The 25,306-nt window shown below is 41.9% G+C and overlaps 1 protein-coding gene across 3 annotated transcripts; it reads left to right on the forward strand.

Moving 5' to 3' along the window:
- GINM1 (glycoprotein integral membrane 1) lies at positions 376 to 23,838 on the forward strand. Of its 3 annotated transcripts, XM_018053333.1 has the most exons (10): positions 456 to 568; positions 2,751 to 2,827; positions 2,920 to 3,270; positions 5,253 to 5,309; positions 5,474 to 5,570; positions 14,946 to 15,097; positions 16,689 to 16,845; positions 17,352 to 17,482; positions 21,873 to 22,036; positions 23,050 to 23,838. In XM_018053333.1, the coding sequence occupies exons 4-10, from the start codon at positions 5,295 to 5,297 to the stop codon at positions 23,159 to 23,161; spliced, it is 828 nt and encodes a 275-aa protein (XP_017908822.1). In that variant the 5' UTR covers positions 456 to 568; positions 2,751 to 2,827; positions 2,920 to 3,270; positions 5,253 to 5,294; the 3' UTR covers positions 23,162 to 23,838. The 3 variants fall into 3 exon arrangements, with proteins under 3 accessions (XP_017908821.1, XP_017908822.1, XP_017908823.1); XM_018053334.1 differs by lacking the exon at positions 2,751 to 2,827 and having other exon boundaries at positions 459 to 568; XM_018053332.1 differs by lacking the exons at positions 2,751 to 2,827; positions 2,920 to 3,270 and having other exon boundaries at positions 376 to 568.

Here is a 25,306-nt window from a genome sequence, read left to right on the forward strand (position 1 = left end):
TTGATTTCCTTTAGGATTGATTATCCAAATGTGATACGTTCAACAGTGTTCTGATACATTACCCTTATTTTCACTTTGTAGATATATGTAAATATATACACATAAAGACATACTGACGTACACAAACAGTATATACTAAATCAAAAACAAAGGCAATGAGAATGTTTACACTCATTCAGGTGAGGAAATTCTCCTCAAATCAGAGAGCCGGTCTAATGACGAAATCGGACCTTCTGTGACTTGACCCCGCCCCCGAATGTTGTGCGGCGGCCCAAAGCCAAAGACCCCCGCTGCTCTCGGGGACTTCCGGGTCTCGCCCCGCCCTCGCCCCGCCCCGCCCGGCCCCGACAAAGGCCCCCGCCCCACGAAAGGCCCCGCCCCTCAGGCCCGCTAGGCCCCGGCCTCCCCTCCCGCAGGCCCAGGCCCGCCCGCCCCCGGCCTGTCCAAGATGGAGGGCGCTCCGCGGGCGCCCCTCGCTCTCCGGCTGCTCTTCTTCGCGGCCCTGCCGGCCACCGGGTGGCTCACGACCGTCACCCTTGAGCCGCCGCTCCTGCCGCCAGCCCCGAAGGTAGGGCTAGGCGGGCGCGACTCTGCCGGGATCCTGGGGGAGAAGCCCGGGCCGGAGACTTGGGACTGCAGCGTCTGCATTGACGCCTTCCACCTCCCTGCGGGCAGGCCGTGGACTGGGGGTCGGGCTCCCAAAGGGCTGGGAGTGGTGGGGAGAAGCTCCCAAGGAAACGGGGGCGGCAGGGGACGAGGGAGGCGAGAGTGAAAGGGAATCTTTGACGTGTGGTTAAGCCCGGCGCAGCGAAACTGCTTGTTGCCGTAGTCTCGGCTGTTGCCGTCCTGACGGGCGTTTGCCGTCGAAACTCGCCGATCACAGCCTTTTGTCATGGCGCCTTTTTGGGGTAGAGCCGGGCTCTGGGGCGAGGCAGTGTTTATGTGCTAGGGAAACGTGGAAGTTGCTCAACGAGAGAGCGAGGGCGTTTCCAGGCCACCTGTCTGCTCCGGCGGGCGGCGGGAAGGAATGCCTGCCCCTGGCGCGCGGGGCTCGAGGTGCGCGCAAGCCGGGTGCCTGGGGGCCTCAGAGGCAGAGGACGGAAGACCCAGCGCTGACCCTGCCGGCCTGCCTTTAGCGGGCGGTGTTAGAGGAGCCGGTCTCTAAGCGCGCTGGGGCCAGGCGCGCCAGCATCCGCTGGGAACCTGGTAGAAACGCTCCAATCAAAAGCACCAGGGTGAGGACCCAGCAGAGCGTTCCAGCAAGCTCTCCATCCAGGTGACCCCGAGGTGGGCTGAAGTTTGCGCATCACCGCGTGCTTGTACTGAAGGATGACTGACTGGTTCTTACTGCTTTTGCCCGGGTAGGGGGGACTCTCACTGCCCTTAACCAGTATTTGCCACTCAGCCCTTGAATGTGTGATAGGGGGAAAGTCTGAAGACTTCACAATGCGATTTTCCCAGAATGAAGATAAACGACGTAGGTGCACCTTTTCTTACTAATCAAGACCTGGACACCCAGCACTCAGGGGTGACTGACACCATAAATGCCACTGTTGTACTTTAACTGTTTTAAGAGTTTCAGCGTTACCTTCCTGGCTACGAAAATAATAGCGTACCTCGGTTTCGGTTCTCTTGGGACATTCCAAGAAGCCACACCATCCCAAGCTCTAAGAACCACTTATATCCGAAGTGGACCACAGTTGCAGCTGTTCAAAAATATGAATATGAGATTGAGACCAAGTTAAAATGAAGTAATTCCTAGAGTCCTGGAAATAGAGTCATTGGTTACCCCTTTTCCAGACTTTAGAGATTTATCATAGTTATTTATGAATTCCAAAGACCTTTGAGTCTATTCCTGTTATATGCTTGCCTTTAGACTGCAGGCTGATAGTACACCATACTGTGGGTTCTTAGTTGTTCATTTCAGTTCTCCTTATGACTTCTGTCTGCTTTTGGAAAGTCCAGATCTACACTCATTTCATTGGTTGAATGAATGCTCTGCAACTGGGAGGAGAATCTCATTCCTTGCAAGGTGTATGTGGGAAGCTGAGGCTCTGAATCTAAACATTTTTCAAAGTTGTATTGTGAAAATTTTCAAAGGTACAGAATATTTGAAAGAGTTTTAGAGTGGTCGTGCATATATGATAGGAGTTTTTCTGTTGACTTTTGTGCAGCAATGGTGTGTTTGAACTCTCCGCATCACGGTAACTACTGGACTACTGTGGTTATTGAGTATTTGAAATGTCGCCAGTGTGATTGAGGAACTGAGTTTTTAACATGTTGTTTAGTTTTGATTAAATGTAAATAGTCACATTGTGGTTAGTGGATACCATATTGAATAATGCCAACTCAGCTGACCATTTGTATTAAGTGTCTGTCTACAATGCGGGAGACCCGGGTTCGATCCCTGGGTCAGGAAGATCCCCTGGAGAAGGAAATGGCAATCTACTCCAGTACTATTGCCTGGAAAATCCCATGGACAGAGGAGCCTGGTAGGCTACAGTCCATGGGGTTGCAAAGAGTCGGACACGACTGAGCAACTTCACTTATCACACATGTTTTCATTTGTTTATCTTCGTATCCCGCCTGACCTAAATGTAAGAAAATTGGTTGAAATCAGGAAAATTCTCTGTGTATGTCTTCAGTCACTCAGATTTATTGGATTGTAAGCATTTCTGTTTTGTTTACATATTTAAGTTGTCAGATGTTGAGGTTACACAGATTGTGAAGTAATAAAAATTTTTTTACAGTTCATTCTTCTGATAATGAAATGACTTGGTCACCAAAGAGAGGGAGGCGGCCAGAGGATGCTTCTTTTCTTATATGTGTAAATATTTATTTCTTATATGTGTAAATATTTATTTCATTTATTCCCCTTAGACTTACTTTAAACCAGGTATCTATTACTTTTGTTCTTAGGAAGCCATTTTGTCCCAGGTGGGCGATTGTGAGTGACGGAATCAGAGGAGAATTGAAAATGAGTGGGGAGAGACTTCAGTTCTGCCACCCTTTTCTAAGTGTACACTGCCCTGGCTGACGAGCCTGTACTTCCAGTTCCATCAGAGGCTCTTGGAAAGAACAAGAAATATGACCTGGCTCTGAACTTTGGGTTAGGAGGCAGGAAGGCATGAGAGTCTCTCCTGATGTGAAATCATTCAAGAAGATCCAGAAGCATGTAATTGGAGGTGGCCCTCTGGAAAATGCAGTCTGCTCGTGCCTGCTCATTGTCTTTCCCAAAGACAGTGGGCCCAGTTCTACTGAGCAAGTGATGTATGTACGTGCAGTAAATGGCTCACAATATAGGGTATGCTCTGTACTGAAAGGCAGAAGCTTTAAAAAGGTTTCTCAGAAGAGCATCACTGGAGGCTTATCTCCAGACTGTTAGAAGAACAGTACTCTACAGTTTTCAAATAGATTGTCTAGTTTGGAAAGAATGAATTATTGACTGAAATTTGGGCATAAAACAATACAGCCAGCAACTTGATGGTTTATTGAATGTTAGTTTGTTCTAAGAGATGAGTTCACTTGTTCTAACCCACACTTAATTCTAGATAAGGATGGGCCAGGAGGAAACTGGGCTGGAGCTAAGGAATCAGTAGTCCTAAAGCTTCCTGGGCTCCTCTGGGAGTTGGGAAGTAGACCAAAGTCATCCTGAATAGATGGTATGGACTTACATGTTAGTATCCTCTTTATCAAGTTGTCCCAGGAATCAATAAACTCAGCCCATAAAAGCACTGTCTTAGTCTCTCATTTGTTAGAAATATATACAGTATTGGGGTTGCTCATGGTGCCAAGAAATACACTGGTATGTTAGTTTGATGTTTATGAATAATTTTTCTCTTTGAAAATTAAGAATACTCCCTCAAGGTATTCAAGAAGAGTCTTCTTTTTATTCTAGGATAACAACGTCTGTGAATACACTTAGGAGAGAATTTCGTTTACAGATAACAAATTATAGTTCCTGTGACCCTGAATACTTAAAATAGTGCTTTCTTCTGTGTAGTAAGCATCTCATGAATAAACTTAAATATTTGAGTAGACTGTCTTTGAGCATACCATGAGAGGCACTGAAACTGTGCACCCCAAGTCCTTGTCCATGGGTATTAGAAGACACCTTTAAGAAGGATAAGAGCAAGTTTGTATGTGAAAACAATAAAGTTGGAAACATTTGATGTCCGCTCTTATGGAACAAATAAATAAATTGATGGTATATTACACAATGCTGTTAAAAAAAAAAGTGTCTGTGTCTGCCCACATAACTGTTTTAAATGAAAGAAGTTCCAAAAGAATACATGCAATATTATTCCCTTATAAACTTCAGGAACACATAAGACTAAACAGTAGGTTGTTTAGAGAAAGAGAACATAGGGAGTTAAACCGTAAAGGAAAGCAAGGAGTGTTAACATGGAAGACAGTATAGGGATTCCTTCTGAGGGGCAGTGGGAAATGTGACAGAAAGGATCATGCAGGGGACTTAGAAGATATGAATGACATTTTAGTTTTGCCCCTAGGTATGAGATACATGGGAGAAGGCAATGGCACCCCACTCCAGTACTCTTGCCTGGAAAATCCCATGGGCGGAGGAGCCTGGTAGGCTGCAGTCCATGGGGTCGCTAAGAGTTGGACATGACTGAGCAACTTGATTTTCACTTTTCACTTTCATGCATTGGAGAAGGAAATGGCACCCCACTCCAGTGTTCTTGCCTGGAGAATCCCAGGGACGGGGGAGCCTGGTGGGCTGCTGTCTATGGGGTCGCACAGAGTTGGACATGACTGAAGCAACTTAGCAGCAGCAGGAGATACATGAGTGTTTATCTTTTCTTTTAAACTTTATATTTGCATATTACATGCTCAGATACATGATATATTTCATATTAATGGATAAGTGTATAGATTATGAAAAACTGAAATTGTGAATAATGGCATTTAAAAGGCTGTAGAGGGAATTCCCTGGTGGTCTAGCAGTTAAGATTCAATGTTTTCACTGCTGGGGTCCTGGGTTCCATCCCTGGTTTGGGAACTAAGATCCTGAAAGCCACCCCCTACACACACACAAAAGAGCTGTAAAAATGAAACTGATGAATTGTGTTTTTTCTTTTTTTTTGTTTTTCCTGATGAGTTTTTTAACAGGGTTCTTTAAATGTAGTCATATGCGATCATACAGTAAGTACAACTGAGGGAGAAGAGAATGAACTGAGTTACTCGCAGTTCAGCAGATGCATACCTACCTGATCTATGTATTTATTTTGCAGGACAGCCTCAGAATTAATGTAACCACCCTGGAGGATGGGGAGATGTCTAAAGAACAGGTGTGTCTTTGTTATGCTTTCATTATATCATTTAGCTAAGTATCATGCAGACTATTTTATTTTTTATCTATATACCTCATTTAGTTAGATAAAGTATTTTTGACATGAAGTTTGTCATCATTTGTAAACCATTGGAATTAATGTATATGCTGCTTTATTTTAAGGTTGTTCTTAACCTAACCTATGAGAGTGGACAGGTATATGTAAATGACTTCCCTGTAAATAGTGGTGTAACCCGAATAAGCTGTCAGACTTTGATAGGTAAGTACTGCTAAATTATTTCCATAATTGTTCTGTGTTTTTAATAACACCAAATAAGTGAAACACAATTCTTTGATGTTATTTATTTCCATTTTAAATTAATAATATACATCATTACTAGAGTATATGATAACACTAATGGATTTAAAACTCTTTTCCTACTTAATATTGGTTATTTCTGGCATTTTCACATATTCTCTATCATGGCATTGATATTGCTCGGAACTGCATGTCTGGTAAGTTAATAACAATGTAAGAATGTGCCTAGAGGTAGTAAATAGGGATTTACAAGCAAGGCAAAATCTCTTCACATTTGTAAAAAGCAAAGAGAAGAGTGAATTGTCTTTCTGATTCTTCTATCTTTATGTCTGTTTTACATTTTCCTTTTTAATCTTTTAAAATCTTGAGTTGTTTAAAGACAAGCAAACATGTTACATTGGAATATACCCATTGTTTAAATGAGATAAAGAATATGAGAAATTTGTATAGTATTCGTTACCTATTTTAATATACAGATTTAAGGCAGTAAATATTTCTCTGAGCACTTGTGTCCTATACTTAATTCATTATGTGTCTTTATTATCATTCCATTCATGTTTTCCAGTTATTTATTGTGATATTTCCTTGTCCTAGGAGTCATTTTGAAGTATATTGCTTAATTTTCAAACACTGAGGAATTTTTTTTCTTTTTTACTGATTCCATCTCTATCATCAGAGATGTAGCTGTATAATTTTAACCCTTTGAATTTAGAGACTTGCTGTATAGCTTAACATATGGCCAGTTTTAATAAATGTTGCTTCCTATTTGTATTTGAAAAGAAAGTTAATCATGTAATTAGTTGGATATGATGTTCTATATCTCTCAGTCTTCTATGGATTTACTGATTTTTGTTTGTTTGCTTGCCCTATGAATTACTGAGAATGGTATGTTAAAATCTGTACTATGAACATTTGTCTTTTCTTTCATTTTTGTCAGTTTTTGCTTTGTGTATTTTGACATACAGTATTACTAAATCCATGCAGATTTAGAGCTGTTATGTCTTCTGGTGAATCCACTCTTTTGTCATTATAATATGTCCTTATTTAGCTCTAGTGATATTCTTGCCTTAAAATCAGCTTTATCTAAATATATTATTTTACCAGTAACTGCTTTTTGGCTGGGCATGGAGGAGGGTGGTGGATTGTTTAGTGGTGTGTTTCCATTTTTTTTCAGTCTTCCTGGGTCCTTATAATTAAGGTGAATGTCTTACAAGCAGCATATACTTGTGGTTTCTTTCTTTTTTTTAAATTCAGGCTATCATTCTGTCTTTAATTGGAATTTTAATTTACTTACATTAATGTAATAAGTGATATATTTAGATTTAGTCTATATTAATTGTTTTCTATCTGTGTCTTATCTGTTCTGTTTCTTTTTTTCTTCTGGGTTATTTACTTTTTGTTTCATTGTCCCCCTCTATCTTGTTGGTTTTTATATTATGTTACTGTTTTAATGGTTACCCTTGAGATACTTTTATCATTTCCCAAGCACTGCAGGAATCTGAGAACACTGAAACTCCATTTATTCTCTTTCTGCTTTAAAAATTTTTTAATCAATTTAATTTTTATTTTTTTAGCCTTGTGCCTTGAGAGATCTTAGTTCCCTGACCAGGGGTTGAATCTGGGCCATGGCAGTGAAAGCCCCGGGTCCTAACCACCAGACCACCAGGGAATTCCTCCCCCCGCTGCTTTTGTGTTGCTATTTTCATGAATTTTAGCTCTTTGGGTTCCTAAACCCTGAGCACCGTAAGTTGTTCCTAGTGTTCTCCTGGAGGCCAGTGTTCTTTTGTGCTAACCCTCACAGTTACTCTTTCTATTCTTTTTCATTCCTTCCTGAATATCTGTGTTCCGCTCTGGAGTTCTTTTCCCTCTACCTGAAGAATTCTGCTTCGTATTTTTTCAGTGCAGATTTCAGTGTCTATGTGTGCGTTCACGTTTTTGCATGTTTTCTGTAGTTCTCAGTGAGAGAGTTGGTGTACTGTAAGTTAATCCGTCATAGCGAGGAAAAGAAGTGCCATTACTGGCTTGAAGAACATTCCACTGATGTTGTATGTATTAGGAATTTGATGTGGGGCGCAGTCTGCCTGCTTTATTTCTTACAGTCATCTTTCTAATCATCCCAGTTGCATTGAGTTTATTTCCTTGAAAGCTGAAGTAAAAGCCTGTCTTATCATTTTATAGGAATCTTTAAAACATTGAATGCAACTACAGCAAGGGTCTTCTATCCTTAATTCTTACAAAAAAAATTCTTCTTTGTAGATGTATTAGTTATATTGCTGTTTAACAGTTTAATCCAAATGTCGTAGCCTGTGACACTACTGTCTCCTAGTTCCTGTGCGTCATAAATTTGAGCTTGGCTTAGCTGGGTCCTCTGACTCTGGCTCAGCTGGGAAAGATCTGCTTCCTAGCACCTGCGGTTCTTGACAGGATTCATTTCCTTGTGAATTGTTCCTCACAGGATGTTAGCTGGAGTCCATCCTTCATGTTCTTGCCACGGGGGCCTCTCTGTAGAGCATTTCACAACATGGCAGCTGGCTTTATCAGAGAACAAGAGAGACTGTCAGGGAGAGAGCACACTAACAAGACACCAGTCACATTCTTTATAATCTAATCACACAAGTGACATTCCAGCACGTTCGCTGTGTTCTCTTTGTTAGAAACAAGTGTCTAGGTCCAGCTCACACTCCTTGGAAGGCAGTTACAAAGAGGCAGGAAGGCTGGAGGGGCAAGAGTCCTTGAGAGCCATTTTGGAAAGTGGTCTCCCTCAGTAGAGAAAGTCAAGCATATAGAGGGCTCTTGTTGTTACTAGTTTTATTCTGTAGCAGCCATTACAGATTTGGAGGAAGAGTCATATGCATCAGTACTCTCTGATGTATTGACATGACTGCCTTTTCTCATCTATTGAGTCTCTGTTCTAGTGACTGGCCTTTGGGCATATGAGTAGGCTGACGAGCAGCCTACCTTTCCCTGAGGGAGACCACTGGGTAAACAGGGAAAGCACTGAAATGGACCACGAGAGAGGGGAAGCTTTCCAGATGGAAGCTCAGAGGATGTGAGGGAGGTTAGGCAGATGAGAGAGAGGGCACTGTAATGAGCCTGAAAAAGAAGGACCAGGCAGAGAACCACCAGCAAGGTCATGGGGTGCCCCTGAAGGCGTCTAGCAAGGACACTGTGTAATGAAAACCATGTGATGGTGAGATTAATCTGGCACCATCCTGTGAATGGTTGAAGAGGGAGGATTACAGAAGGGGAGAATCAGTTCAGTTCAGTTCAGTTGCTCAGTCATGTCCGACTCTTTGCGACCCCATGAATCGCAGCATGCCAGGCCTCCCTGTCCATCACCAACTCCTGGAGTTCACTCAGACTCATGTCCATCGAATCGGTGACACCATCCAGCCATCTCATCCTCTGTTGTCCCCTTCTCCTCCTGTCCCCAATCCCTCCCAGCATCAGAGTCTTTTCCAGTGAGTCAACTCTTCGCATGAGTTGGCCAAAGTACTGCAGTTTCAGCTTTAGCATCATTCCCTCCAAAGAAATCCCAGGGCTGATCTCCTTCAGAGTGGACTGGTTGGATCTCCTTGCAGTCCAAGGGACTCTCAAGAGTCTTCTCCAGCACCACAGTTCAAAAGCATCAATTCTTCGGTGCTTAGCTTTCTTCACAGTCCAACTCTCACATCCATACATGACTACTGGAAAAACCATAGCCTTGACTAGACGGATCTTTGTTGGCAAAGTAATGTCTCTGCTTTTGAATATGCTATCTAGTTTGGTCATAATTTTCCTTACAAGGAGTAAGCGTCTTTTAATTTCATGGCTGCAATCACCATCTGCAGTGATTTTGGAGCCTAAAAAAATGAAGGCTGACACTGTTTCCACTGTTTCCCCATCTATTTCCCATGAAGTGATGGGATCAGATGCCATGATCTTTGTTTTCTGAATTTTGAGCATTAAGCCAACTTTTTCACTCTCCACTTTCACTTTCATCAAGAGGCTTTTTAGTTCCTCTTCACTTTCTGCCATAAGGGTGGTGTCATCTGCATATCTGAGGTGATTGATATTTCTCCCGGCAATCTTGATTCCAGCTTGTGCTTCCTCCAGCCCAGCATTTCTCATGATGTACCCTGCATAGAAGTTAAATAGGCAGGGTGACAATATACAGCCTTGATGGACTTTTTTTCCTATTTGGAACCAGTCTGTTGTTCCATGTCCAGTTCTAACTGTTGCTTCCTGACCTGCATATAGGTTTCTCAAGAGGCAGGTCAGGTGGTCTGGTATTCCCATCTCTTGAAGAATTTTCCACAGTTTATTGTGATCCACACAGTCAAAGGCTTTGGCCTAGTCAATAAAGCAGAAATAGATGTTTTTCTGGAGCTCTCTTGCTTTTTCCATGATCCAGCGGATGTTGGCAATTTGATCTCTGGTTCCTCTGCCTTTTCTAACACCAACTTAAACATCTGGAAGTTCACGGTTCACGTTTTGCTGAAGCCTGGCTAGGAGAATTTTGAGCATTACTTTACTAGGATGTGAGATGAGTGCTATCGTGCAGTAGTTTGAGCATTCTTTGGCATTGCCTTTCTTTGGGATTGGCATGAAAACTGACCTTTTCCAGTCCTGTGGCCATTGCTGAGTTTTTCAAATTTGCTGGCATATTGAGTGCAGCACTTTCACAGCATCATCTTTCAGGGTTTGAAATAGCTCAACTGGAATTCCATCACCTCCTCTAGCTTTGTTTGTAGTGAATGCTTTCTAAGGCCCACTTGAGTTCACATTACAGGATGTCTGGCTCTAGGTGAGTGATCACACACCATTGTGATTATCTTGGTCATGAAGCTGTTTTTTGTACAGTTTTTCTGTGTATTCTTGCCACCTCTTCTTAATATCTTCTGCTTCCGTTGAGTCCATACCATTTCTGTCCTTTATCGAGCCCATCTTTGCATGAAATGTTCCCTTGGTATCTCTAATTTTCTTTAAGAGATCTCTAGTGTTTCCCATTCTATTGTTTTCCTCTGTTTCTCTGCATTGATCGCTGAGGAAGGCTTTCTTATCTCTCCTTGCTATTCTTTGGAACTCTGCATTCAGATGCTTATATCTTTCCTTTTCTCCTTTGCTTTTCACTTTTCTTCTTTTCACAGCTATTTGTAAGGCCTCCCCAGACAGTTATTTTGCTTTTTTGCATTTCTTTTCCATGGGGATGGTCTTGATCCCTGTCTCCTGTACAATGTCACAAACTTCCGTCCATAGTTCATCAGGCACTCTATCTATCAGATCTAGGCCCTTAAATCTGTTTCTCACTTCTACTGTATAATCATAAGGGATTTGATTTAGGTCATACGTGAATGGTCTGGTGGTTTTTCCTACTTTCTTCAGTTTAAGTCTGAATTTGGCAATAAGGAGTTCATGATCTGAGCCACAGTCAGGTCCTGGTCTTGTTTTTGTTGACTGTATAGAGCTTCTCCATCTTTGGCTGCAAGGAATATAATCAGTCTGATTTCAGTGTTGACCACTGGTGATGTCCATGTGTAGAGTCTTTTCTTGTGTTGTTGGAAGAGAGTGTTTGCTATGACCAGTGCGTTCTCTTGGCAGATCTCTATTAGTCTTTGCCCTGCTTCATTCCATGTTTCTAGGCCAAATTTGCCTATTACTCCAAGTGTTTCTTGACTTCCTACTTTTGCATTCCAGTTCCATATAAAGAAAAAGACATCTCTTTTGGGTGTCAGTTCTAAAAGGTCTTGTAGGTCTTCATAGAACCATTCAACTTCAGATTCTTCAGCATTACTGGTTGGGGCATAGGCTTGGATTACTTTGATATTGAATGGTTTGCCTTGGAAATGAACAGAGATCATTCTATGGTTTTTGAGATTGCATCCAAGTACTGAATTTCGGACTCTTTTGTTGACCATGATGGCTACTCCATTTCTTCTGAGGGATTCATGCCCACAGTAGTAGATATAATGATCATCTGAATTAAATTCACCCATTCAAGTCCATTTTAGTTTGCTGATTCCTAGAATGTCGACGTTCACTCTTGCCATCTCCTGTTTGACCACTTCCAATTTGCCTTGATTCATGGACCTGATATTCCAGGTTCCTATGCAATATTGCTCTTTACCGCATCGTACCTTGCTTCTATCACCAGTCACATCCACAGCTGGGTGTTGTTTTTGCTTTGGCTCCATCCCTTCATTCTTTCTGGAGTTATTTCTCCAGTGATCTCCAGTAAGATATTGGGCACCCACTGACCTGGGGAGTTCCTCTTTCAGTATCCTATCATTTTGCCTTTTCATGCTGTTCATGGGGTTCTCAAGGCAAGAATACTGAAGTGGTTTGCCATTCCCTTCTCCAGTGGACCATGTTCTGTCAGACCTCTCCACCATGACCCGCCCATCTTGGTGGCCCCATGTGGCATGGCTTAGTTTCATTGAGATAGACAAGGCTGGGGTCCGTGTGATTAGTTTTCTGCCTGTGTGATTATGGTTTCAGTGTGTCTGCCCTCTGATGCCCTCTGGCAACACCTACCATCTTACTTGGGTTTCTCTTACCTTGGACATGGGGTATCTCTTCACAGCTGCTCTAGCAAAGCGCAGCCACTGCTCCTTACTTTGGAGGAGGGGTATCTCTTCACGGCCGCCCCTCTTGACCTTGAACGTAGAGTAGCTCCTCTCGGCCCTCCCCACGCAGCCACTACTCCTTGGTTGTGGGGTTGCTCCTCTCAGCTGCCGCCCCTAACCTTGGGCATGGGGTAGCTCCTCTCCACCACGCTTCTGCACAGTCCGTGGCAGCCAGCGCGCTTCGCTGCTTAAGGGGAGAATAGTTAGGTAAACACGTCAAGAGTAAGTAGCTAATGAACTAGGTGTTGGGTGGGGAGGTAGTGGAGCTGGAAAGGACACATAGGAGAGGTACTTTGGATCTGGAATGGTCAGCTGACTGGCTAGAGGATGAGAGTGAAGAAGGCAATGGTAGCCTAGTCATTCTCGCCCTTGGTAGTTTGGAAAAGGGGCAGGGGTTTATTAACAGAAACACAGAAGTCAAGGAGGAACAAGTTTGTGAACTTAGATTGAGACCAGGGATTAGGCCACTTTTTTCTTTATAAAAATGTATGTACCTGTTTAAAAATTACAAATGCTAGTCTGTACCCCCTGAGATTTTAAGACTAGAGTGAAGCTTTCGCATCTATACTGTTCCCAGTTGATTCTGATACATAGTTAGGGTACAGAACCACTAGACCAGGTATTTGTCTTAAATTATGCATTTATAATTCTGAGTGGAATCACTACTTCTCATAGGCTATAGAATAAGAGAGTTGGACTGTGAAGAAGGCTGAGCGCTGAAGAATTGATGCTTTTGAACTGTGGTGTTGGAGAAGACTCTTGAGAGTCCCTTGGACTGCAAGGAGATCCAACCAGTCCATTCTAAAGGAGATCAACCCTGGGATTTCCTTGGAAGGAATGATGCTAAAGCTGAAGGTCCAGTACTTTGGCCACCTCATACGAAGAGTTGACTCATTGGAAAAGACTCTGATGCTGGGAGGGATTGGGGGCAGGAGGAGAAGGGGACGACAGAGGATGAGATGGCTGGATGGCATCACGGACTCAATGGACATGAGTCTGAGTGAACTCCGGGAGATGGTGTTGGACGGGGAGGCCTGGCGTGCTGCGATTCATGGGGTCGCAAAGAATTGGACACAACTGAGCGACTGAACTGAACTGAACTGATAGAATAAGAACGTAATGCGTCCTCTCAAGGAACTCGGCCCAGTTGAGACAGGTTTATAAACTAAGAACTACACTGTTAGTGCTTTAAATTTTTTTATAAAAAGGCATGAACTCAGTATTGTAAGGATATGGTATCTAGAACCATCAAGTAGGAGTTTATTAAAGATGTATGGGAGGGGACTTCTCTGGAGATCCAGTTGTTAAGACTTTGCCTTCCAATAAAGGGGGTACAGGTTCAGTCTAGTGGGGGGCTGAGACACCCCATGCCTCACGGTTGAAAACCAAAACACAAAACAGAGGCAATAGTGTAACAAATTCAATAAAGACTTTGAAAATGGTCCGCATCAAAAAATAATAAAATTTAAAAACCTAAGGGAGGAGAGTGAGTAACGGAGAGCATGCTGGATCAAGGGAACAGCTCTGTAAAGGCACAGCGTCGGCTTAAACAGCTGAGCCTGCATGCACGATAGCCATCTGGGTTCCTTTTTGGCGGATTATTCTCAGCCAATAACATTGGAGGAACAGAAACAAAATGCTGCTTTTGCCTCAGTTTTACTGGTTTCTAGTATCTTTTTCTATAGCACTCCTTAGCTTTATAAACCAGTTGCAACTGCCACCCTCCATTGCTGCTGGGGTGGGGGTGGGATTTCTCAGCCAGAAGGAACAGGGCCAATAGCGGATCCCACTCCATCGTTTGTCCACTTCAGTTCAGTTCAGTGGCTCAGTCGCGTCCGACTCTTTGTGACCCCATGAATCGTAGCACGTCAGGCCTACTGTCCATCCCCAACTCCTGGAGTTCACTCAGACTCACGTCCATCGAGTCAGTGATGCCATCCAGCCATCTTATCCTCTGTCGTCCCCTTCTCCTCCTGCCCCCAATCCCTCCCAGCATCAAAGTCTTTTCCAATGAGTCAACTCTTTGCATGAAGTGGCCAAAGTACTGGAGTTTCAGCTTTAGCATCATTCCTTCCAAGGAAATCCCAGGGTTGATCTCCTTCAGAATGGACTGGTTGGATCTCCTTGCAGTCCAAGGGACTCTCAAGAGTCTTCTCCAACACCACAGTTAGTGGGGAGTAATTACGGGGCTTTCCCTCCCTCATCTTCATTCCCGCCCTCCCCAGCGATTAACATTCCCAGCGATTAACAAGTTGCTAACTGGGAAAAGGATTGACAAAAACCCTCAAGTGTCCTTACTGCTAGAGTCCTTTCTATCACTGAATTTTGTGAATGAATGAATGGACGGATGAATGAATGTGCTCACCTCTCTAACACTTGAGATCGTCTGTGTCTTCCACCCTGTTGTGTAAACAATTACACCTTACTGGTTCCTCGTAGCCAATCTATGTAAAAGAATAGGAAAGGTGTGGCAAGTTTGAAGTTCCATACAAAATCTGGAAGTCATCAGGCATTTTTCCCTTTAAATGAGTACAAGAATTGTAGAGGTTTGTCAAGTTGTCTTTGTTTTCATAGATCTGAAACATCAATGGGGTCAGAAATAAAGAAAGGCAAAGATAATGGTGTACAACTGTCTTGTTCCATGTAAATGTCAACAAAATGATCAAATTCAGTTACTGATTTGGTGGCATTTTTTGTTCAAAGCTATCACTTTTTTTTTTTTTTTAAACAGTGAAGAATGAAAATCTGGAAAACTTGGAGGAAAAAGAATATTTTGGAATTGTCAGTGTAAGGATTTTAGTTCATGAGTGGCCTATGACGTCTGGTTCCAGTTTGCAGCTGATTGTCATTCAAGAAGAGGTAGTAGAGATAGATGGAAAACAGGTAAGATAGTGCGCTTGCCGTCTGGGGATTAATTGTAAAGGTTTGTGTTCAGTGTTACACACACGTTCAGTTATTTATTTCTGACTTGATAAGGAAAGAAGCTACACTAATGTTGCCTGTATCCAATCATTTAGAATTGTCTTACTTGTTTTAGCATTTACCTGCTTAGAATTTGAAGCCTTAATTTGAAAAAAGATCATATCATACATGTTTATATCCCTTAAAATTGTGATCATTATTAAGTAGAGCAAGTAAGTGAAGAGACTGAATTTGGTTCGTAGCTCTGCTGCCATCTTCTGGCCAGGTCTCTCTTAAGGCAATGGAACGAAACAGAGCAAACCTCTAATAGTGTGTGCTAAAGCGCACTGTGTGTGATTAAAGATGCAAATTATCTTAAAGAGGAATGCTGTAAATAGGACAAGTTTGTTAGTTTCAGAAATCAGGGAAGAAAATTCAGTTTTAGATTCTTACCAGGTTGTGTCACTATTCAAAATAACAGTTCAGTTCAGTTCAGTCGCTCAGTCATGACCGACTCTTTGCGACCCCATGAATCGCAGCACGCCAGGCCTCCCTGTCCATCACCAACTCCCGGAGTTCACTCAGACTCACGTCCATCGAGTCAGTGATGCCATCCAGCCATCTCATCCTCTGTCCTCCCCTTCTCCTCCTGCCCCCAATCCCTCCCAGCATCAGAGTCTTTTCCAGAGAGTAAGCTCTTCACATGAGGTGGCCAAAGTACTGGAGTTTCAGCTTTAGCATCATTCCCTCCAAAGAAATCCCAGGGCTGATCTCCTTCAGAATGGACTGGTTGGATCTCCTTGCAGTCCAAGGGACTCTCAAGAGTCTTCTCCAACACCACAGTTCAAAAGCATCAATTCTTCGGCGCTCAGCTTTCTTCACAGTCCAACTCTCACATCCATACATGACTAATGGAAAAACCATAGCCTTGACTAGACAGACCTTTGTTGGCAAAGTAATGTCTCTGCTTTTGAATATGCTATCTAGTTTGGTCATAATTTTCCTTACAAGGAGTAAGCGTCTTTTAATTTCATGGCTGCAATCACCATCTGCAGTGATTCTGAAGCCCCCAAAAATAAAGTCTGACACTGGTTCCACTGTTTCCCCATCTATTTCCCATGAAGTGATGGGAGCGGATGCCATGATCTTCGTTTTCTGAATGTTGAGCTTTAAGCCAACTTTTTCACTCTCCACTTTCACTTTCATCAAGAGGCTTTTTAGTTCCTCTTCACTTTCTGCCATAAGGGTGGTGTCATCTGCATATCTGAGGTTACTGATATTTCTCCCGGCAATCTTGATTCCAGCTTGTGCTTCTTCCAGTCCAGCGTTTCTCATGATGTACTCTGCATAGAAGTTAAATAAGCAGGGTGACAATATACAGCCTTGATATACTCCTTTTCCTATTTGGAACCAGTCTGTTGTTCCATGTCCAGTTCTAACTGTTGCTTCCTGACCTGCATATAGGTTTCTCAAGAGGCAGGTCAGGTGGTCTGGTATTTCCACCTCTTTCACAATTTTCCAGTTTATTGTGATCCACACAGTATAAAGAGTAATTGCTTCTATTTTTTCATAGGCTCAACAAAAGGACATTACTGAAATTGATATTTTAGTTAAGAATCAGGGAATAGTCAGACGTTCAAACTACACCCTGCCTTTAGAAGAAAGCATGCTCTACTCGATTTCCCGAGACAGTGACATTCTATTCACCCTTCCCAACCTCTCCAAAAAAGGTACTTTCAAAGACCATTATTTAAAGTATTAAGGAAATGATTTCTTTAATTGGTAACTTTTTCATCATAGTTAATATGTTTGGAAGTAAGCTTCTTTTAAAAATGCTTTATAACATGTATTGCTTTATGTATCCATTTTGTAAAATGTGGTCCGTGCTGATGACAGAGGGACATTTTGCTGAAATCATCTAAAAATACATAATAAGAATTTCATTCACTTAAATTCGTTTAGAAGAGGAAATATCATTTCTTCCACTGAAACACAGAACTTAAAAAATTTGACTTTCTATGTGACAGAATCGTAACTGCTGTAGCTCCCTTCTTACTGTCTTAATTTGAGGTTCCTTTCTGGCATTTAAATCTAAACAATCAAATGTTTCTTTTTCTCCTACGAAAAAAGCAAATGTTCCCACCATCTTAAATGTTACTGGTGTAGAATCCTAGAACTAGTGGGAGAGTCACCAGCACGTTCTTAGCATTTTGGTAACTTGGCTCTTTCTTCTCAGGAGAAGGTGTTAGTTCATTGCAGACCACCAGCCAGTATCTTATCAGGAATGTGGAAACTACTGTAAATGAAGCTCTACCTGGCAAATTACCTGAAACTCCTCTCAGGGCTGAGCCTCCATCTTCATATAAGGTAAATCAGGTATTTGGGATTATCTTTATGTGTTACAAGCATTTATGGTTATGGTAAAGCAAGTAAGTGCTAGCGTTTAAAATGAGGTGGAAACCATGAGAATTGGATCCATGGGACATTGTCAATAATGAACTCATCACTGTTTTAATGTGACATTTTTAGGTATTCCCGTTTTCCTTCTTAGTAATGGATTCAGATGATGATGGTTAAGGCATTAGATTTCAGTTTGTTTGGGGGTCTTTCTCATATCCCCATCGGTCTGTTTATTCTGTGACTTCATGCGTGCACACATGTACACACACGCACAGTCCCCTCAAGACTTTGTACAGTGAGTTAGCACACTTGGTTGATGATTCTTTGAAGAGGTTTTTGCTGAAGGTTAGGTTAGGATTGCTTGCTTTGGGTTACTGGAGAAACCTGGGTCACTTTTTGAATGCCTGAACTCTGGTGCCCTTACTAATCCTACTCCATCTCTCTCAGAGCAAGGAAGAACAGACTCTTCAGTCCTTGCCATCAAAGCATGCCCAAGTTTCCTCTATCACTGTTGAAGTGCGCAGTGAACTCCCCATCACCAATGGGCATTACCGACTTGATGGACATGAGTTTGAGCAAGCTCCACGAGTTGCTGATGGACAGGGAAGCCTGGCTTACTGCAGTCCATGGGGTCGTAAAGAGTCGGACATGACTGAGCAACTGAACTGAACTCCCCGTAGGGTTCCAAAAGCTACAGGTGTCTGTGACTCTTTCCTTCTGTTGTCTTCCAAACACTGGAAACACGTAGCTGACAGGTCCATTCTGTATAAGTGGACTAGCCTTCTTGTCATGCATGCTCAGATACTTAGTCATGTCTGACTCTTTGGGACCCCAGGGACTGTAGCCCGCCAGTCCGGCAAGAATAGTGGAGTGGGTTGCCATTTCCTCTACAGGGGATCTTCCTGACCTAGGGATCAAACCCATGTCTCTTCAATCTCCTGCACTGGCATGTGGATCCTTTACCACTAGTGCCACCTGGGAAGCCCTTTCTAGTTAGACAACATGTGTAAATAATTGTAAAGGAGAGTAACATGTAACAAACATTTATGCCTCTTTTGCTAGAAAATAGTTTTTTAAATTGTAAATAACTTTGAGGTACATTAAAAAAATAAGATGGACCCATTTAAAATGTACAGTTCAATTAAGTTTTGACAAGTGTAGACACCCATGTTACCACCATTACAGTCAAGCAAGATGTATAAATGTTTATTTCAGTTTAGTCACTCAGTCGTGTCTGACTCTTTGCAACCCCATGAATTACAGAACGCCAGGCCTCCCTGTCCATCACCAGCTCCCGGAGTTCACTCAGACTCCCTTTCCAGCAATAAAGTCTTTTCAATGAGTCAACTCTTTGCATGAGGTGGCCAAAGTACTGCAGTTTCAGCTTTAGCATAACTCCTTCCAAAGAAATCCCAGGGCTGATCTCCATCAGAATGGACTAAAGGATCTCCTTGCAGTCCAACGGACTCTCAAGAGTCTTCTCCAACACCATAGTTCAAACGCATCAATTCTTCGGTGCTCAGCTTTCTTCACAGTCCAACTCACATCCATACATGACAAATGGAAAAACCATAGCCTTGACTAGACAGACCTTTGTTGGCAAAGTAATGTCTCTGCTTTTTAATATGTTATCTAGGTTGGTCATAATTTTCCTTACAAGGAGTAAGCGTCTTTTAATTTCATGGCTGCAGTCACCCTCTGCAGTGATTTTGGAGCCCCCCAAAATAAAGTCTGACACTGTTTCCACTGTTTCCCCATCTATTTCCCATGAAGTGATGGGACGAGGTGCCATGATCTTCGTTTTCTGAATGTTGAGCATTAAGCCAACTTTTTCACTCTCCACTTTCACTTTCATCAAGAGGCTTTTTAGTTCCTCTTCACTTTCTGCCATAAGGGTGGTGTCATCTGCATATCTGAGGTGATTGATATTTCTCCCGGCAATCTTGATTCCAGCTTGTGCTTCTTCCAGTCCAGCGTTTCTCATGATGTATCTGCATAGAAGTTAAATAAGCAGTGTGACACGATACAGCCTTGATGGACTCCTTTTCCTATTTGGAACCAGTCTGTTGTTCCATGTCCAGTTCTAACTGTTGCTTCCTGACCTGCATACAGATTTCTCAAGATTCAGGTCAGGTGGTCTGGTATTCCCATCTCTTGAAGAATTTTCCACAGTTTATTGTGATCCACACAGTCAAAGGCTTTGGCATAGTCAATAAAGCAGAAATAGATGTTTTTCTGGAACTCTCTTGCTTTTTCGATGATCCAGCGGATGTTGGCAATTTGATTTCTGGTTCCTCTGCCTTTTCTAACACCAACTTAAACATCAGGAAGTTCACGGTTCACGTTATGCTGAAGCCTGGCTAGGAGAATTTTGAGCATTACTTTACTAGCATGTGAGATGAGTACAATTGTGCGGTAGTTTGAGCATTCTTTGGCATTGCCTTTCCTTGGGATTGGTGTGAAAACTGACCTTTTCCAGTCCTGTGGCCACTGCTGAGTTTTCCAAATTTGCTGGCATATTCAGTGCAACACTTTCACAGCATCATCTTTCGGGATTTGAAATAGCTCAACTGGAATTCCATCACCTCCACTAGCTTTGTTCGTAGTGATGCTTTCTAAGGCCCACTTGACTTCACCTTCCAGGATGTCTGGCTCTAGATGAGTGATCACACCATCGTGATTATCTGGGTGGTGAAGATCTTTTTTGCACAGTTCTTCCGTGTATTCTTGCCACCTCTTCTTAATATCTTCTGCTTCTGTTAGGTCCATACCATTTCTGTCCTTTATTGAGCCCATCTTTGCATGAAATGTTCCCGTGGTATCTCTGATTTTCTTGAAGAGATCTCTAGTCTTTCCCATTCTGTTGTTTTCCTGTTTCTTTGCATTGATCGCTGAAGGCGGCTTTCTTACCTCTTCTTGCTATTCTTTGGAACTCTGCATTCAGATGCTTATATCTTTCCTTTTCTCCTTTGCTTTTCACTTTTCTTCTTTTCACAGCTATTTGTAAGGCCTCCCCAGACAGCCATTTTGCTTTTTTGCATTTCTTTTCCATGGGGATGGTCTTGATCCCTGTCTCCTGTACAGTGTCACGAACCTCATTCCATAGTTCATCAGGTGCTCTATCTATCAGATCTAGGCCCTTAAATCTATTTCTCACTTCCACTGTATAATCACAAGGGATTTGATTTAGGTCATACGTGAATGGTCTAGCGGTTTTTCCTACTTTCTTCAATTATGTCTAAATTTGGCAATAAGGAGTTCATGATCTGAGCCACAGTCAGCTCCTGGTCTTGTTTTTGTTGACTGTATAGAGCTTCTCCATCTTGGCTTCAAAGAATATAATCAATCTGATTTCAGTGTTGACCATCTGGTGATGTCCATGTGTAGAGTCTTTTCTTGTGTTGTTGGAAGAGGGTGTTTGCTATGACCAGTGCGTTCTCTTGGCAAAACTCTCTTAATCTTTACCCTGCTTCATTCTGTATTCCAAGGCCAAATTTTCCTGTTACTCCAGGTGTTTCTTGACTTCCTACTTTTGCATTCCAGTCCCCTATAATGAAAAGGACATTTTTGGGGGGGTGTTAGTTCTAAAAGGTCTTGTAAGTCTTCATAGAACCATTCAACTTCAGCTTCTTCAGCATTACTGGTTGGGGCATAGACTTGGATTACTGTGATATTGAATGGTTTGCCTTGGAAATGAACAGAGATCATTCTATGGTTTTTGAGATTGCATCCAAGTACTGCATTTCGGACTCGTTGTTGACCATGATGGCTACTCCGTTTCTTCTAAGGGATTCCTGCCTGCAGTAGTAGATATAATGGTCATCTGAGTCAAATTCACCCATTCAAGTCCATTTTAGTTTGCTGATTCCTAGAATGTTGACGTTCACTCTTGCCATCTTCTGTTTGACCACTTCCAATTTGCCTTGATTCATGGACCTGATATTCCAGGTTCCTATGCAATATTGCTCTTCATAGCATCAGACCTTGTTTCTATCACGAGTCACATCCACAGCTGGGTGTTGTTTTTGCTTTGGCTCCATCCCTTCATTCTTTCTGGAGTTATATCTCCACTGATCTCCAGTAGCATATTGGGCACCTACTGACTTGGGGAGTTCCTCTTTCACTATCCTATCATTTTGCCTCTTTATACTGTTCATGGGGTTCTCAAGGCAAGAATACTGAAGTGGTTTGCCATTCCCTTCTCCAGTGGACCACATTCTGTCAGACTCTCCACCATCACCCGCCCATCTTGGGTTAGTATTAATGTTACCATCACCTAAAACTAGAACATAAGTTTTAAAGTTTCTTAGAGCTCAAATGAAACTTGCACATCTAATAAAAACTTTTCTTTTTTTAGGTGATGTGTCAGTGGATGGAAAAGTTCAGAAAAGATCTGTGCAGGTTTTGGAGCAGTATTTTCCCAATATTCTTTATGTTTTTGAACGTCATGGTGGTTGGAATTATAGGAGCAGTTATAGTAATAACCATCTTAAAGGTGCTTTTCCCAGTTTGTGAATACAAGTAAGTATTTCTCATTTTTGATCAACTTTAGTATTCTTAATGATTAACAAGTAGTTGTATTTACTATAGAGTAGAAAATAGAAAAATTAGGAAGAGTAAGACAAGTGGGGGAAAAAGATAATATATCTCTTTTTTTCTAGCCCATCTTTCAGCTTTAGCAAAATTAACAGACTTTTATTGGATACGTATATAGTCCAGACACCTGTCTTGGGAATTCACATGTGGCTAGGACAGACTGCTGTTTAAGAACATAGTGTACTGGAGAGAAAGGGAACAAGTGTCTATAACGGAAAATGCATTGTGTATAATAAGAAAGAAATGAAACAAGAGGGCTTCACTATGTATTTTCAACCACAAAGTATCAATTTAAAATGCAGTAAATTTTTGAAGACTAGCAAGGTATTTTAATAACAGGAGAAAGTGAAAGAAAGTAAAAGTGAAGGTCACTCAGTCGTGTCCAATTCTTTGGGATCCCATGGACTGTATAGAATTCTCCAGGCCAGAATACTGCAGTGGGTAGCCTTTCCCTTCGCTAGGGGATCTTCCCAACCCAGGGATCGAACCCAGGTCTCCTGCATTGCAGGTGAATTCTTTACCAGCTGAGCCACAAGGGAAGCCCAAGAATACTGGAGTGGGTAGCGTATCCCTTCTCCAGCGAATCTTTCAGGTGGATTCTTTACCAGCTGAGCTATGAGTAACAGGAGAAATGCTGTCTAAAGACCTGTGGTTGCATGCCAGTGGAGTACGGATTAGAAAGCTGCTTGGGCCTAGTCCTCTTGTCCACTTTGTGCAAATCTAGGACTGTGTATGCCATGGAGATCTATAATTTACCTTGTCATCTCCTACAGTACCAGCTAAGGATCTTCCTCTTACTCCTCCAAACCAATTAGTTTGGTTAAAGTGAACTAACCATCATAAATAAAATGAAGCAAAAATACCTAATCCCAGGTATAGATTTAATTATCATCTCAAAGTAGCCCTGTCTTACTTTAGTTTTAATTTTTATATTTCAGAGGAATTCTTCAGTTGGATAAAGTGAATATTATACCTCTGACAGCCGTCAACTTATATCCAGATGGACCTGAGAAAACAGCAGAAAACCCTGGAGATAAAATGTGTGTTTAGAACACCATCTCAAATCTTAGACTCTGAATTAGCCTAATGGTTCAAATTTGCCACTCAAATATAATTTTCTTTAAGCCATTAAGATTTGGTTTGTACACTAGAGAAATTGCTAAACTCCTAAAGCTGTCTAAAACATGATCTTTAAAGTGACAGTTAAAGTTCACCTTATTCTATAATAGGGCTGCCTGTTCCAGTGGTGAATTATTAAAGAAAATTTAAATGCAATGGAAGAGAAGACGTGTGAAGAAAGTTTGAAACTACCAAGAAAAAAAGGGGCAAGACAAAATGCCATGTGCCAATCCTTTTCAAAGTGCCTTTGTTAAGGAAATTATATACACGTAATTACTATAATATATAAGACTTTTGAAAAGCACTTTATGAAATTCTAATTTAAAAGCTCAAGAACTTAACACTTATTTTTTTATTCAGTATATGTGCCTTAATATTAAGTATATGACTCAGTATAAAAATCACTGAAGTGTGTATCATGATTTGATTGTATCCTGTACCAAGACTACTTAGCTTGAATGAACCAGGATTTTAAAATAGTGACATGTTCTCACTCTAAAAATAAACCTTTTTTTTTGAAGATAAAAGTACAGTATTTTTGGAATAAAATCTTTGCCCATGTGAGTTACTTATAATAGCTCCTTTCACGTAACACTGGCTGAAACCAAGGATCACATCAGTTAATAAGTCTATCAATGTCAAATTAGAATGTGCCTTTGCTCTTGTGGTTCTAAGTATAATCCTGTTTACCCTACGATAATGTTTGGTCTTTTTTTAACCATCACCCATATTGACATATATTTTACAATATGATCTAGAACATATAATTCTTACCTTTACTCCATGTGATATTTTCTGTTCTATTAAAATTCTTTTTTTTAAAGTATTTTTTTAAAATTGTAACCCATTATTTAAATGGCTTCTTCGGTGGCTCAGTGGTATGGGATCCACCTGCAATGCAGGAGTCGCAGGAAACATGGGTTCAATCCCTGGGTTGGAAAGATCCCATGGAGAAGGGAATGGCAACCCACTGCAGTATTCCTGCTTGGAGAATTCCATGGACAGAGGGGCCTGGCAGGCTACAGTCCATAGGGTTGCAAAGAGTTGGACACGACTGAAGCAGGCATCATTTAAAACACTTTAGAAGGAAATGGCTTGATTTTAAAACCACCTTCAATTTTGGCTATAAATAGGTATGTGTAGTGGAAGGATGACAGGTAGTAAAGGAGTCATTTATTCTGCCTAGCTGTTTTTAATAAGGAATAACAGCCCTGTGTAATGTACTATGTCCATCTGCTGGACAAATAATATACAGTTTACAATTTGATCCTAAAGTCACCCAGCAATTAACAGTTTATTTTTTTATGTCCTTCTTCACTCTCTAAGTTGCTAGAAATCACCAGTTCTAACTCTCAACAATGACAGGGTCTTAGTTCATCCTTTAAGCATAAGCTGGTAGCCTCCTGTGAGGAGAACGGAGGAGGCTTTCACTGGAGGGCGCAGGTGCTGCAGTCAGCAGTTCCCAGCCTGCCTTCTCTCCTTACCCGTGATACCCGAGACCATCGCGAACCACGCGGGCTTCCTGAGGCTCTGTTTTCTACGGTTGGGGTGATACAGAAAGTATTACTTTACAAGGAATTATAAATAGAAATCTTACCTAAAGTTTTATACCATTACTCTTTATTTCATAGTTTATACTTGTATTGTTTATTATTTTAATTACACTTTGCATCCATGAGTAGCGGGTTAGTGACTTTAAGAGCACAGTGAGCAGCACAAACATCAAGGTAGCAGTGCAGCCTTTTACATGTGGGCAGAATAAAAGGCAGGCAGGCAAGACTATACAGGTGTGTGTGTGTGTGTGTATATATATATGTTTTTTTTTTCTTTTAAATTGCACAGCAAAATGAAGGGGCCTTTAAAGCTCTCTCAGAATGAGGAGGGAAACTGGCCATAACACCAGGCAGGAAGGAAAGTACACTGGGTGTGGTCCGGGCGTCACTCAGTTGGCTACTTGTGTAAAAATGTTCAGGGATTTTCAGTTATTGTCTGCCACCTACAGAGCTAGAGCCGGTCTCATTCTTCAGAAGCAACAGCAACCACAGGCAGTGGAAGAGGACACTTGCAAGTGCGCAT

The sequence above is a fragment of the Capra hircus genome, chromosome 9, assembly GCF_001704415.2.
Source record: "Capra hircus breed San Clemente chromosome 9, ASM170441v1, whole genome shotgun sequence".
Classification (NCBI taxonomy): Eukaryota; Metazoa; Chordata; class Mammalia; order Artiodactyla; family Bovidae; genus Capra; species Capra hircus.

What these genes read in the sequence shown, in the direction of transcription:
- GINM1 (XM_018053332.1), top strand. Translation starts at nt 449, where the DNA reads ATGGAGGGCGCTCCGCGGGCGCCCCTCGCTCTCCGGCTGCTCTTCTTC. An exon ending in AGCCTCCATCTTCATATAAG is followed by an intron (nt 17,483 to 21,872) that starts GTAAATCAGGTA and finishes TTCTTTTTTTAG; the next exon opens with GTGATGTGTCAGTGGATGGA. An exon ending in TTCCCAGTTTGTGAATACAA is followed by an intron (nt 22,037 to 23,049) that starts GTAAGTATTTCT and finishes TTTATATTTCAG; the next exon opens with AGGAATTCTTCAGTTGGATA.